The sequence below is a fragment of the Pyrus communis genome, chromosome 13 (genome assembly GCF_041283825.1).
Source record: "Pyrus communis isolate YQ-2024b chromosome 13, ASM4128382v1, whole genome shotgun sequence".
NCBI classification, from domain to species: domain Eukaryota; kingdom Viridiplantae; phylum Streptophyta; class Magnoliopsida; order Rosales; family Rosaceae; genus Pyrus; species Pyrus communis.
The window spans coordinates 9,511,095-9,525,361 of NC_142577.1; the positions used below are offsets into that span (position 1 = coordinate 9,511,095).

Below are 14,267 nucleotides of genomic sequence, written 5' to 3' on the forward strand. Positions count from 1 at the left end.
TAAACTAAGGTGCATAAATATGCCCCTATCATGAGTATTTATACTGTGGGGAGAGAGACCTTTTAAGAGAGAATCCTCAATCTAAGCCGAGAGAAACCTAGAGGATATCTAAAAGTAGATATTGCACCCTTTTTGGAGTTGGGATTGCTTGCAGCACACGCCATTCCCTAAGTTGTAGGAACTCCAAGACTTATAGGATCTGATTGTGTCCATATCCTGATCAGATCGCATGTCTGACAGAACAAGCATGGCCATCCAGTGCCTTGAAGTAGAGTGATGGTGGCACTGCTACTCCATTTAATATAACTCTGCTCGGAACTGGTGAGTCCACGACCAGACTTTTGAGGTAACTGTATTCGGATCAGCCTTACTCCGGCCTTGGAAAATCATGGTCCCACAAGCCATACTAGAAAGAAGAGGCTTATGGGGGTATTCAAGCTAACCAAAATGATGTCGAAGATGATGAAATTGTGGGATAAGCTCTCACGCAATTGCGATTGTGTTTTTTTTTTTCTTTGTCTAAAAACTTAGTTGTGGAAATGATGTGAGTGATTATAATTTGTTCAATGTCCATGGCAATGGTTATGAGTTAACAAAGGCATGCAAATTGTTTCTTTATCATAAAATACTATATTAAGTTATACGTCTTTTTGCTCCATGGTTTTATTTTTATTTTTATGGTCCAATCTTCTCCATATGTATACTAAGTTATATGATCTATTTATTGTAGAATATTAAATTTAGCATGAAACTTATTTCGAGAATATTCCAATGACACATGTGATCATTGGTAAATAATTGAGTCCAACAAAACCATATGTCTTTAAAACTTTATTCTGACAAAGAAAAAATTTTGTCAAAAAAAAATACGATCACCTCTGACAACAACTAATCACCCTCAAAATATAAAAGCATTGCCGGAAAATACTAAATCAATTTTGTCAACAGGAGTAAACCCTGGAAATAACCATTCTATTTCCACTAAGAACTTTATTCGTCATTAATACAACTGGAGCCAAGTCTTCCTACCAAACAAAAGTGCATTTCAAACAAACCAAGTTGGTAATAAAATTTTGTTTCATGCCATGTTACCGATGACCCATATTTTATGGTCGCAAAATGTGCTTTTTACGATGGCTTTTTGGGGTTCTCGGAAAATCTTTGTAGCGATATTCCTTTATCCCTTCTCAGCCGAAACTTCATCTTCATCGAGTCTAGGCCTCTTTGATACTCACCAAGACTCTAAACCTAGCCCTATTACGAGATTTATTCATCTTTATCTAATCACATAGGCATTCTGATCCTTGGGACAATTCGTATTTATCCAAGCTATTCTAATATTTGGCAATTTTAATTTGTATAAGACTCGACTGAGCCACCCTATACTTAATCTCTTCACAGTCCTACCTTCACAAGAACTAGGTCGTACTGATCCTATTCGTGATCTAAAAGCCCACTAGCTTGAAGGATACTTACTAGGCCGATAACCGCGATCCTTGGGGCAACCCATCTTGGATCAAACCGTTATTTCAAGCCCAAACACATGTATATGATCATCCATATGTGTTTGGTTTGGAAATTTCCCTAATATGGTGTTACTTGGGTTATAATTAAATATACTTGTATAGGATAAGGATATGGATCATGTTGTCATTTACTTCAGTTTAAAAAAAAAAAAAAAAAAAAAAAAAAAAAAAAAGGGTGACATATAAGTGTTCATAGTGGGAAACTCTATGCCTTCTAGAGAATAACTAAACTACCTTTTAATTGACAAACTCCACCTCACAACCAGTATATGTTCCAACGTTGACAATCATTAGGTTATAATCTCCTTGGAAGGAACTTAAAAAAATGTCAGCACGCATTTTGGTAAAAGAAAACGATATATGTGTGATGCTAAAATAGAAAATTCCTTCTGAAACACATTCTATATATTTATAGTTTTCTGGTCTTCGGTGGGCAGGGTCTGGTTATCAGTTTCTATCTTGAAAAGGATCCAAGGCAGACCACAATATACTTCAACTTGTCAAACCGTCGGTGACTCGTACGTATAAAAACCAAATTCAAACTTAAGCTAAGGCTAAAAGCCTTTTCTGACCCCTCAAACAGAAAACAGAACCTAAAATTTTTTAGAAACGAAAAGTTTCTAAAACTATCTTGCAGTTTGGCAAAGCCTAAACATCTTTGTGAGAGATATTTCTGGATTATCGGAACACGATTTGTTATATCACGTGTCATAATATAAATGAATATAAATTTTTTTTTTTCAAATATTCTTCTATTTATATTATAACACGTGATGTACTAGCTCCTCTTGTATATTGAAAAATCCTTCTACTTTTGTAGGCGCCCAACTTTTGTCGCACCAATCCCCAAAAGTAATTATATGACTTATTGATCGAAGTCGAACACGGTTTTTCTAGTCTTCTAGATGCATGGATGGAAGGAGGTTTCGCTGATCCATCATATCGATCCCATGCTATAGTTGCATTGCATGGTCCCTCTTCATACAAACATTTAACTAATTCAACACCTAAATCATGCAGCATTAGACGTTGCTAGACTAACAAACCATATTAAACTATTATTTTTGATAAAATGCAAAATATAAAAAAGTGGTCCTTGGGCTGCTAAGGTTGACAGAGCTGACTAACTATATATAATGAATAATATTGATAACCTAAAAAAGATTTATGATGACTTCTGTGAAGGTGTGACAGGTATTAAGCATAAAGTTGATAATATTATAACAAACAATAGTTAGTGAGCGTGAAAACCAATCAAATTCAAATTTCTATTCAACCCAGACGATTAATACGTTTGCTTCCCACGGTGGATTGATGTACTCGAACTCTATGGCTGTTTCATTTTATTAAGGGTCATTTGATAACTATTTCATTTTTTAAGTTATTGAAAATTGAAAACTAAAATCTTATTTCATAACTACTTTCAGTTTTTAGTTTTTATAACAAAAATGAAGTAGTTTTTATTTTGATATCATTTTTTTGAAAAAATAGAAGTAATTGTTAAACAAGATTTTAATTTTTTTAGTTTCAAAAAAATGAAACTAGAAATTGAAATGAAATGATTATCATATGATCCGTTAAATCTACAAATCATAAGATGAAAACAACTATTCTGGAGACATTCAACTTTTGTCTCACATTTTGATACTAAGTAGCTGATCTGATACAGAGATGATATGACACAAACAGTTTCAGATTTCGTTTTAGTGACATGCACGGTTTCCCAGTCTTCTAGTGTCAGCAGTTGGAACCTAGCTTGCGAATCTTCCTTCCAAGTTGAACTTTCTGAATCCTTTAGCATTGATATATTTTCCTTGCTTCTGGTTCCTTTAGCATTGATATATTTTTCTCCTATCATCGAAGCTTCTACAAAGAAAGAAATAATCTTACCGTTGCACCTTAGGTATTCAAAATTCTGAATTTTATAAGGTATGCATGTAGTGTCACATCCCCGCCCGGGTGAGACCACTTTCTTGGCCCGCTCCACCACCGTAGTACGATATTGTCCGCTTTAGGCTCCGACCACGCCCTCACGGTTTTGTTTCTGGGAACTCACACGAGAACTTCCCGATGGGTCACCCACCCTGGGAGTGCTCTCGCGCGCTACTCGCTTAACTTCGGAGTTCCCACGAAACCCGAAGCCAGTGAGCTCCCAAAAGGCCTCATGCTAGGTAGAGATGGGAATATACATATAAGGATCACTTTCCTGGGTGATGTGGGATGTCACATGTAGTGCATGCAACTCGATCAAAAGGAAGATTATCTGACTATTTACCATCACCAACAAAATCTAACATATCCATTTTAATATTTCTTTTTTATAGATTTTATATGAGCAAATATTTGAGTTAGACGATCACTTGAATTACAAACCTCTTAATAAAGAAATTCCGATTTAGACAAGTAGTCTTTAGGTATTGCATCACATTTTTTAAGGACCATGGGCATCGGGTGTAGACATACTAAGTAGGAATTAATGTTGTTGCCGTGTCCACACAGTTTTAGGACCATATTTGGGTCTTGTTTTTCTTTTCCTCTATATCCTTCGATACATTACATCTCATTAATACATTGTTTTATGAAGTCGAAAAAGACGGGAAACTTTTTCAGTTGGTAGTGGGATATTGAGCTCCAACATTGTCGGTTATGTTAGTATATAGGGGGATATTATACTTGCATCGAGGCAATGTACATATTTCTTCTCTTCTAAGTAATGTATCTTCATCGTATAGATTTAATTAAAATTGTTAAATTTTTTTAATTTTTATTTGAAGATCATACCTACAAGAAAAATATTTGAATCGAATATCATTTAGTCATTTAAAAGTATTAGAAAATAAATGGTTCATCATGATTCATGAATATGTTTGTTATTAGTACTTACCCGTTGAACTGTTCTAAATACTTTTGGATGCATAAACCATCTTTAATTCGAATGTTTTTTTTTTTTTTTTGGTAGGGATGATTTTAAATGAAGATTAGAAATTGAACGATTTCTATTGTAAAATTTATACAGTGAAGATACACTAGCAAAGTGTGGAAGTGCATTCTCCCAATGGGGAAATCCTTCTTAAAACATTTGCTGTCGATTTAGAAATTTATTCTTATGATCAAAACCATTCACAATATGAAACACTTTGTAAATATTTTCTCTGTAAATTAATCAAGTAAAACTAAGATCATTTAGCCAGTAAATTATTGCAAATAGATAAATTGTCTGTATTATGTTTACCAAATAATTTCTTTTCTATAGTCCTATGACCAAACAATCTCACATATTACTTATTTTTTATCAAAATATTCTTTACATTATGTTTATTAGCGCCAAATATCGTGAGTGGGCCTCGAAGGATTTTGCAGAGGAATATCATTCCCAATTTATTATGAAGCAAAATATTGTTACTCCATTCTTGCATTGCAATATCGCATTTTCACTTGCTAAAGTGGCAAATATTCATCCACAAATGGATAATGTTTATTTTTCTGAATAGTTGTTCAATGCCCGTGCAGAAGATGTAAACATTTCCTTGTAAATTTATTGAAATGATTATCACGAAAAAAAAAGCAAGAGAGAAATTTTTAATTAATTTGTCAAAGATAATGTTTATATAGTTATTTATAATAACGAAATCCAAAACCCAACTATGCGTGTCACATAATTAACAGAACGGGGAACGACCCCTGTATGCGGGCAGGGGTGTTTGGTTCCATCATTGAAGCGGCACGAAGAGCCATTACCACAATCCACATAAAAAGTTAAAACAAAATAATCAGAGCATGTTTGATATTTTCCTTGAATCAAACTTTTTAAATTTAAAATCAATTTTTAAGTTTTAAGCCTTAAAAACTTGTTTGGTATGACTATTTTCAAAAATTAACTCAAGACTAACTCAAAAATATAGTATATTCTCTAAAAACACAAAAAGTGAGTTTTTAAACTTAAACTCACTCATTTATTTTCTCTCCCTCCTCCCCTCTCACTCCAAATCTACCTCTCTTTTCTTCTTTCTCTCTCCCCCTTGTCTCTCTTTTTTTTTTTTTTTTTACCTTTTTTGTCTCTCCTCCAATCCACTCTCTTCATTCTCTCGGTTCTTTCTCTCACTCCTCTTTCTCTCCATCTTCTCTGATCCTCTCACTTCTTTCTCTTTCCTCCAATCATTTTTTACTTTATTTCCTCCTCTCTCCTCTTTCTCTCTTGACCCGCACTTTTTGGATCTCTTTGTCCAATTTAAGTTGTAAGATTCAAAACTTTTAAATCGCATACCAAACAATTTTTAAAGTCTTAAAGAAAATTGTTTTCAAGAAAAATTCTTAAGAAATGTTTTAAGAAATTATAAAAATTTTCAAATACGATACCAAACAAACCCTCAACTTTTCTATTGTTTTTGGCATTTCTTTGTTGGTGAGAGGTGAGGATGAGATTTGGATCCCATCTGGATCTTCTTTATTAGGATTTTAAGAATACTCACATTTTATTTATTTATTGTATATTGTGCGATTAGAAATGATTTTAAAATTTTTATTAAAAATTAAATATAAATAATATTTAATAAAAACTAACGGTACTATATACAATAAACACATAAAATGTGAGAATCTTAAAAGGATCCTAATCCGTGGTAGGATGGAGCATTTGCTTGGGCCTTTTGGGGTCCATCAGAGAACTCTCCACTGCATCCGCATCACAAAAGTGCACAAAATCCTACGCTCCCCCTTCTAGTATTTCTAAGTACGTAACTACTGTTTGTCATTGTCTCTCTCTCTCTCTTCTGACCTTTTGACTTTTATCACCGTACCTTTCTTGTCCTTTACCCGGAAAAAAAAAAAAAAAAAAAAAAAAAGTGATCCAGATTGAATGGATTACAGACTTACAGTCGTCAGACAGGAGAGACGATGAACATAGAATAGAAGAAAATGGAAAGAATGCGTTCAGAAGTAACAAAGGTTATTAAATAGGATTATTTTTTTTATAAACGTTTATTTTTAACTGCATGATTTGGAATTTAATTTTGATTTCATTTTACTTTCTGTAATTTAAAAGTTATTATTTTACTCGATGAAGCACAAAATTCGTTTCATTTTAAGTTGTCTACTCTCTCTTCTTCCTGGCATTCAAAAGTTGCCTCATAAAACATATGTGAGACTTAACACTCAAAAGATTATGGCATATATACAATAAATTTAGTTACAAATTTTTATTATGCGTTCACATTCAACAATTAGAAAATATTAAATTTAAAAGAAATCGAAGAAATGAAAAGAATAAAAAAAGAAATTGATTAGCTTGTGTACTCAAATCAAAACTATACAAGAAATTAACAGATTTAAGATACTATGGAGTGAATTTTAAGATTTACATAGAAGACTTTTAAGTTTCAGAAGGCAAAATAAGATCAAAATCGAGTTTCAAATATCAAAGTTAAACAAATTTTTAATTTCAAAAAATAAAGTGACACCCTTTGTTTGTATTACAAAAAACAAAGTAATATTAAAATCGAAACTAAAATTAAACCTTTTATAAACTACCCGATGCAGCGTTGAAGAGTTTTAGCAATATTTTTAGGTAAGTTGCATTGGGGTTGATGCAGGCTTGCTTGAAGTCAGCCAGAACAAGTAGAAGAAAAAGAGCCTTGCATTTGATGAAGAGCATGACTTCATGTTCTCAAAATTTTAAATTAAATTTAAGCTAGTCCAGCCAATGTGCCATTTTATAATTTTGCAGGTTAATAGATTTATTGGCTTGCCCAATGTTGCCTGTGTCACCATTTATTTCCATCTTTCACATTCAATATTTCCTCTCTCTCTCTCTCTCTCTCTCTCTCTCTCGCTAGAAAAATTTTCTATTTGCAATTTCCTATCTTCCTACTGTAAAAACAAAATTGCGGGTAAGGTACTCCGTTGACTGACAGGCTTAATCAGAAACCCTGTTTATAATCCAACGCAAGCACATGACACCAAGCCCCAACAACTTTCTGGGATTTGGGAGTTTTGGAGTTGGACTGACTTGCAACTTTGCATACCAGATGGGGTTCTTTGGTTAGCTGCTTGAAGCTCAAAGCTGCAATCTTGGTGAGTTCATTTTTCCAAACCCAATCTTTTGTTCTTGAAAAAAAAACAAAAAATGGTGTGGATGTGGAAGCTCCTTGAAATCAAAGAAAATAGGGTGTCTGCATTTCCCACATTCCCACCAAACATTGTTCCTCAGCTTCCTCCTCCACCTCCAAATCTCCAGTCAGATAATTTGAGTTTTGGGAACAAGGTCAGTCCAAGCATACTGCTAATAATCGTAATTTTAGCCATAATTTTCTTTGTTTCTGGCCTGCTCCACCTCCTTGTTAGATTCCTCATGAGGCCTTCTGCCGGAGATTCAGAGGACTTGGAGAGTGTGACAGTTCTTCAAGGCCAACTGCAGCAACTGTTCCACCTCCATGATGCAGGGGTTGACCAGTCCTTCATCGACACCCTCCCTGTCTTCCACTACAAAGCCATCATTGGATTGAAAAACCCTTTTGATTGTGCTGTCTGTTTATGTGAGTTTGAGGGTGAGGATAAGCTCAGGTTGCTGCCCAAATGCAGCCATGCCTTCCACGTGGACTGCATTGACACTTGGCTCTTGTCTCACTCCACTTGCCCTCTCTGTAGAGCTACTTTGCTCCCTGACTTCTCTTCCAACAATGGCTGCTCACCCAGTGTTTTTGTTCTTGAATCTGGGAGTGACAGCTCTAGAGAGATGATCTCTGATAGAGATGGACACAATTCCCATCTGGGATTTCATGGAGACATGGAATTGGGGCAGCCCCGCGCCGATGTGTCGAACAAATCTTGTGAAATTGTGGCGAAAGATGAGGCTAACCCGGCGGTAACGGTGGATTTGGGGGAGAAGGTAGTGCCCGTGAAGCTAGGGAAGTTCAGAAATGTGGACGGGGGTGGTGAGGGGAGTAGTGAAAGCAATGCGGATGCAAGGAGGTGCTTTTCTATGGGATCATTTGCGTATGTGTTGGATGAAAAATCTGAACTGCAAGTACCGATTAGAGCATCGATGAAAAAGCAGTCGACCAAGAAGCCTACTCTGCCGTTGGCTCCAGGTCACAGGCAAGCAATGTCAGAATGCGATTGTGAGTCAAGGACAGAATTCAAGTTCAGTGGCATTGAAGCAATCGGAAGCCTTGAAACTCAAGGGACTAGTACTAGTGCTAGTATTACTAATGACAGTGGCAGTAACGGCATTGAGTGGAGCAAGAGGGAGAGCTTCTCGATATCGAAGATTTGGCTTAGGGGGAAGAAGGAGAAGCCAAATGGGGCGTCGGATTCGTCAAGAAGGGCCTTTTCTTTCCGGTTTCCAGTGCATCGGAGTGCGGTGGTTGCAGGGCAGGAAGTGAAGGGCAAGAATGTTGGGAGCGAGAGTGGGAGGACAATCTCAGAGATTGACATAAGGAGGTGGGAAAATGGAGGGAGTGAAATGGGTTGTGATGAGGAGAATGTTAGCTGTAACAGTTTGGATTCACAAGCAAATCCACCATCTTTTACTAGGAGAACGCTCCTTTGGCTTATGGGAAGACAACAGAACAAAGTTGTTCATTCATCACTTGATCCTAGTGTTTAATTAGGTTTTTATTATTTAATTTATTTGATTTTGATTTATCTCTAGATCAATTATAATCTTTGATTGCTTCCTCTCATAGTATATGTAACTGGAGGCACATTCGAACTTAGATGCGGAATAGAGCAATTTTGGCTATTGCCAATGCCTACTACATGCACATATGTATTTTTAAATTAAATATATGAGCAAATTGTTGGTTTCCTTTCATTTAAGTAAGGGCAATTAGCCACAACAATCATATTTTGTTACAGAATGATTAGTATTTATTATATCGATGTTATATTATTATTTGTAATTGTTATATTATCATTTTGTCGTCGATACATGATCAATACATCATGGTTACTGAAAATGATCAATCTCAAAATATGAATAATGTAGCTATTTACCCACTCATAGTAAATGTAAAAATGGAGAATGTTTAATTGTCTTTCAAATTTGGTATAAATTTTGAAAACGTAGGTGCAGAAATACCCAGGCAAAGTCGTTGAGTGACTGTGTTACAGGCTGTAGCATTAAAGAGAGTCAATTTTGAAGAGTAAAGGACTTGGGGGTGTGTGGGACGGAGTGGGTAGACATATTAATGGTGATGCAATAAGTTCACGGGAACGGTTGGAGGCCATTGTCTAGTGATATAAGTTGGCACCTAACCCACGCCATCATTGTATGCACTTACGTTCATACGGTGGAGTCTTTCGGTGTGAGCCTCATCAGCCAACAAGGCAACAACGAACCAACGCACAAGAACTAAAAGCCGAAAATCAGCCACTTAGTACTACGATGTAGTGGTATTTCTCTTTATTTGTAAATGAGAAATCTTAGGTTCGATTCTCATCAAAAATGAATTTGAACTATTATTATGGCTAACCCATTATGAAGTTTAGCGCACTACCCCACCTCTTTAGTGTAGATAGTATCAATTGTTCAATAAAAAACGGAACATCAAACAAAAACAACATATATAATTAAACAATAATATGTACAAAGAGATAAAGGGTGTATCTACCGTCTAATATTCTAGTAGATAGGGTGTTGAGTATCCACCTATGTGTCCCGGGTATGAAACTCTCTCTTCTAAATTATTGTAATAGTTTTGAACATTTTTCATCCCCTTCCATCTCTCCGTAATAATAATAATTTGAAAAAAGGGGCTTGCCTGCCGTTATCATTCACGTGTTATGAAGGGTTATTTCTACACTTTACAATTACTGAAAACTATAGATGTATGTCATGCTTATATTGCTATTCCTGAAGATCCAATTATTAGAAACTCACAAAATCTGCTGCATTTTGGGTTAGGGTTAAACAACATTTTCATGAAACGTGCAACAGGAAACCACAGAAACAAGTAACTTATGAAAACAAATTTTACATATAATCACTTGCATGCCTCTGAGTATTGCATTCCATCTACACCTTCAATATTGGAGAGCACTTCTTGTTGGATAATCCATCCGCATATGGAGAATGCACATATCTCACCCAGTGATAGACCCATAATTTGTCGAAAAATAATAGTATGTAGGTTTATTTTAATGCTTGGATTTTGGGTGTAACTCATTAGAATTAGGGTTTCTCTTGCCAATTAGGGATTAGAGTCAGTTATCTATAAATAGGATGTTATATTTATTTCAATTAAGTTTGAGTCAGTCAAGATGTAGTATCTACGAGTTACGTTTTATTTTTTGGTAATCTTGTAGTGTTTGTTCGTTCTGCAATTAATAAAGGATACTTGTAGTTTTGTATTCCGTTATGATTTTCAACTAAATTTTAGCCTTAAAGGTCAAAATGGTCCCTGTGTTATAGTCATATGGTCAATTTAGTTCCCGTGTTTTCAATTTGACTAATACAGTCCTCATGTTTGTCTCTATTAGCCAATTAAGGACATTTCATTCAATCTCTTTTAAAAAATTCATAAAAAAAATCATATAAGAAATAATTACCCTTTCTCTTTACAGAAAAATATAAATCAATGATAAAAAATACATATAAGAAATAAAATTTCCAACCTGAAAAATGATTAAGGTTGTGACATAGAAAGAGAGGGGTTAATGTTAGAGAATTGAGTGGAGAATAAGTTTTCTTTAATTTTTAGTTTATTTCATTTTAAATATTTTAAATCAAAAAATATATAATTTTATAAATAAGTTTGTAATAATTTATTATTTTATTTACAAAAATTTTTTTTTAACAAATGATATTATTCACATTAAGAGGGAGGGGGAATATTCTTAATTGGCTAACAGAGATAAACACAAAGACCAAATTGGTCAAATTAAAAACACAGGTACTAAATTGACCCAATGACTAAAACACAGGGATCATTTTAACATTTAAGCCTAGTTAGCTATAAACCCTTCAAAGTTCAAATGTTATTGGAAGATATAATAATATAAACTTGTAACTTGTGTTTTGAGATATGATTTTGCATGCATGATGGATATAAATTAATAGATGTCTTGGCCTGAATGGTAAGGTTTCTTTGTCATTTAGTGAGCCACGCGTTAACTTGTGGGGCATGTTTACACTTTGACCTTCATGAGTCCGCTAATGATCTCACCCTTTACAAATAATGTATCCTTACTATATAAATTTTATAATCAGAACTGTTCAGTTTCATAATATTCATTTGAGATAATTCTTATCAAGAATAATTCAAATCACATCGTTTAATCTCAAATTTGCAGTATGAGTACTAAGTAACATATTTTAATGATGAACCCTCTATTTATTTGATAATTCTTATCAATGTCACATTAATAGAAGGAGAGACCGTGCATGGGCTTGTAAGTAAGTTGAGCTACACCCCATTTACCGATTGGTTTTATAGTGGAACCTTAACTTCTTTATAGTATCAAAACAGGTTGTCCTACATGTAAGCCCAATGGCTACATGTGTTTCACGTCACCCCATTTGTCTTGTCCACGTGTTTGAATTGAAAGTTCACTACACGTGATGACGTGTTTTGAGAATGAATCTCACATTAAGAGCAAGTCAACCATGCCCCAAAAGGCAAGGTAAGGACTTTGAACTTGCCCCTTAGCCCAAAAGCCAACTCCAGCGATCCATTTTGAGGAGGGCAGGTGGTGGGCCAATAGAAGCCTGCACAAATGCTCGAGCATCTTAAGCCCGACCTTGGGCCTGCAGGCAAGGCTAATGTCAGCCACGTTTTTTTTTTTTTTTTTTTTTTTCTTTTTTTTTAGTCGTGTGTCAAACACACACATTGGGCAAGTTAGCTAACAATCTCTACTGTCATGGGCTCTGCTGCTGCAGTTTCAAAAAAGAGCCCAACATTTGGGAGACATGGCTTGATTAAAGCCGTTTAATTTCCAAAGGCCTGATGAAATTCTGATCCAAAAGTTATTCTTGTGCCACGTGGCACGTTCTGGAGTGTCATATTCAATAACAAGAAAAGTCAAACGGCCAGGATAATTGAATCGTTGAAATTATTAAACAAATGTTGTAAATTTAATTTTTTTTTATACTATTCATGCCCTAATTCGATTATTATCCTTATTTTTGAATTTGGGGTGTGACACACAGATTTTCATTTTTTTCGTGAAAGAGTGCAGAAAAAAGATTTGGAGGTTCAATATATTTCCACAGAAGCTCAGGTTGCAGATGTTCTAACTAAAGGGTTACACAACCCTCTATTTGTTCATCATTGTTCCAATCTCAGACTGGGATATCCCAGCTGAGATTGAGGGGAAGTAATAACAGAATGTACACCTCTGCAATTAAGCTAGCTTAGTATGTAAACCTCAGCAATTAGGTTAGCTTAGTTATTAAGTTTTGGCAGCTACTATAAATATGTGTATAACTGTTTGTAATTCATTAATTCTCAATATAGTGAAAAAGTCAACTTCTTCTTCAAGCTGCCATTTTCTCTCTGTTCCATATTTTCTAAGTTCTCCATTTTCACGAGTTCTATATTTTCCTGATTTCTATAATCTTTGATTTCCATGATTCTTCCATAGTTATCGCACACCATATTTATAAACGAGTTGAGTCCTTCGACATGATTAGTTGAATAAGCCAGGTTAACATTGACTATTTATATACACGATTACAATATGAAATGACTACATATACACAAAGGTAAAATACTTATGATTGAATAATAGACAAATTAAAATTCTCACAATACAAACATTAGATAAATGTTTATATCGCAATGAAAATGTTATTCTTACCATCTATTTGTATCATCTCTCTCAATGTGATGAGATTCACATTTGTTAATGCGCCCTACCTCTATTGGAGAAATGGTACAAATAGATTGTAAATGTAGCACTACTCAGAATTTGAAATCTTCTATACATACATATAGATTATGTTCCAAAATGTTTGTTGAGCATAAGATGTTTATGGTTCTAGACAGACTAGAATATAATTTTATCTTATTCTTGGACCCTAACAATTGTACGTTTTTTCAGATTGATCGGTTTAAAGTTAAGAATGAGCTCCGAAGGCCGACTGGTACTTACATAAGAATTAATACCAGTAGGAGCATCGACATCATAAGTTAAGTAGCCACCAAGTCTCCTCACCATGGCTAAATGGCAGTGTACAGAACACCAATTTCCCAATGAGGAACTAATTTAGATTGTGATCATACATTGAAAATGGTAAAATATGTACTTACGAACATAAGGAGATGTATAAAAAGTGGTTGTTCCCTCGGTTGTGTATGCTGCGGAGGGAAGGCGTATAAACATAGCCACCACTTCCACCACAATGAGAACTCGCGTCTCCATTCCCATTTTATCTCCTATAAAACAAATTGCTAGTGTACTTTGCTTCTAGTGCAAAACTTTGTAGGGCGAAATTAAAGGTTTCTGATTTGGTTTCTGTGGGAAAAAAAACGTAAATGCTTTGCTCCATTTTATAGCGGAAACCTGGAAAGTCAATCGTCATGTTCCATGCGTCAATCGTCATCTGCCAATTGATTGTATGATATCTTCTGTGATTGCACCAAAATTGTAGTATGAAAGGTCTACAAGGGCCCATAACATGAACAATGCTTGCATCTACACACTACCTTTTCCACCCGCTTAACAACTAAACAATTTCAAATTTGATTATTTTTCTACACATACACACAATATTTAATAAACAATTTTGAAATTAAATAGTTT

The 14,267-nt window shown here is 34.8% G+C and overlaps 1 protein-coding gene across 1 annotated transcript; it reads left to right on the forward strand.

Annotated features, from left to right (window-relative positions):
- The first annotated feature begins 7,123 nt into the window (after window positions 1-7,123).
- LOC137738296 (RING-H2 finger protein ATL13) lies at window positions 7,124-9,336 on the forward strand. The gene has a single exon (XM_068477935.2). The coding sequence runs from the start codon at window positions 7,648-7,650 to the stop codon at window positions 9,127-9,129; it is 1,482 nt and encodes a 493-aa protein (XP_068334036.2). The 5' UTR covers window positions 7,124-7,647; the 3' UTR covers window positions 9,130-9,336.
- Window positions 9,337-14,267: the final 4,931 nt, after the last annotated feature.

Excerpts from the sequence above, each read along its gene's own strand:
- LOC137738296 (XM_068477935.2), top strand. The coding sequence starts at position 7,648 with ATGGTGTGGATGTGGAAGCTCCTTGAAATCAAAGAAAATAGGGTGTCT.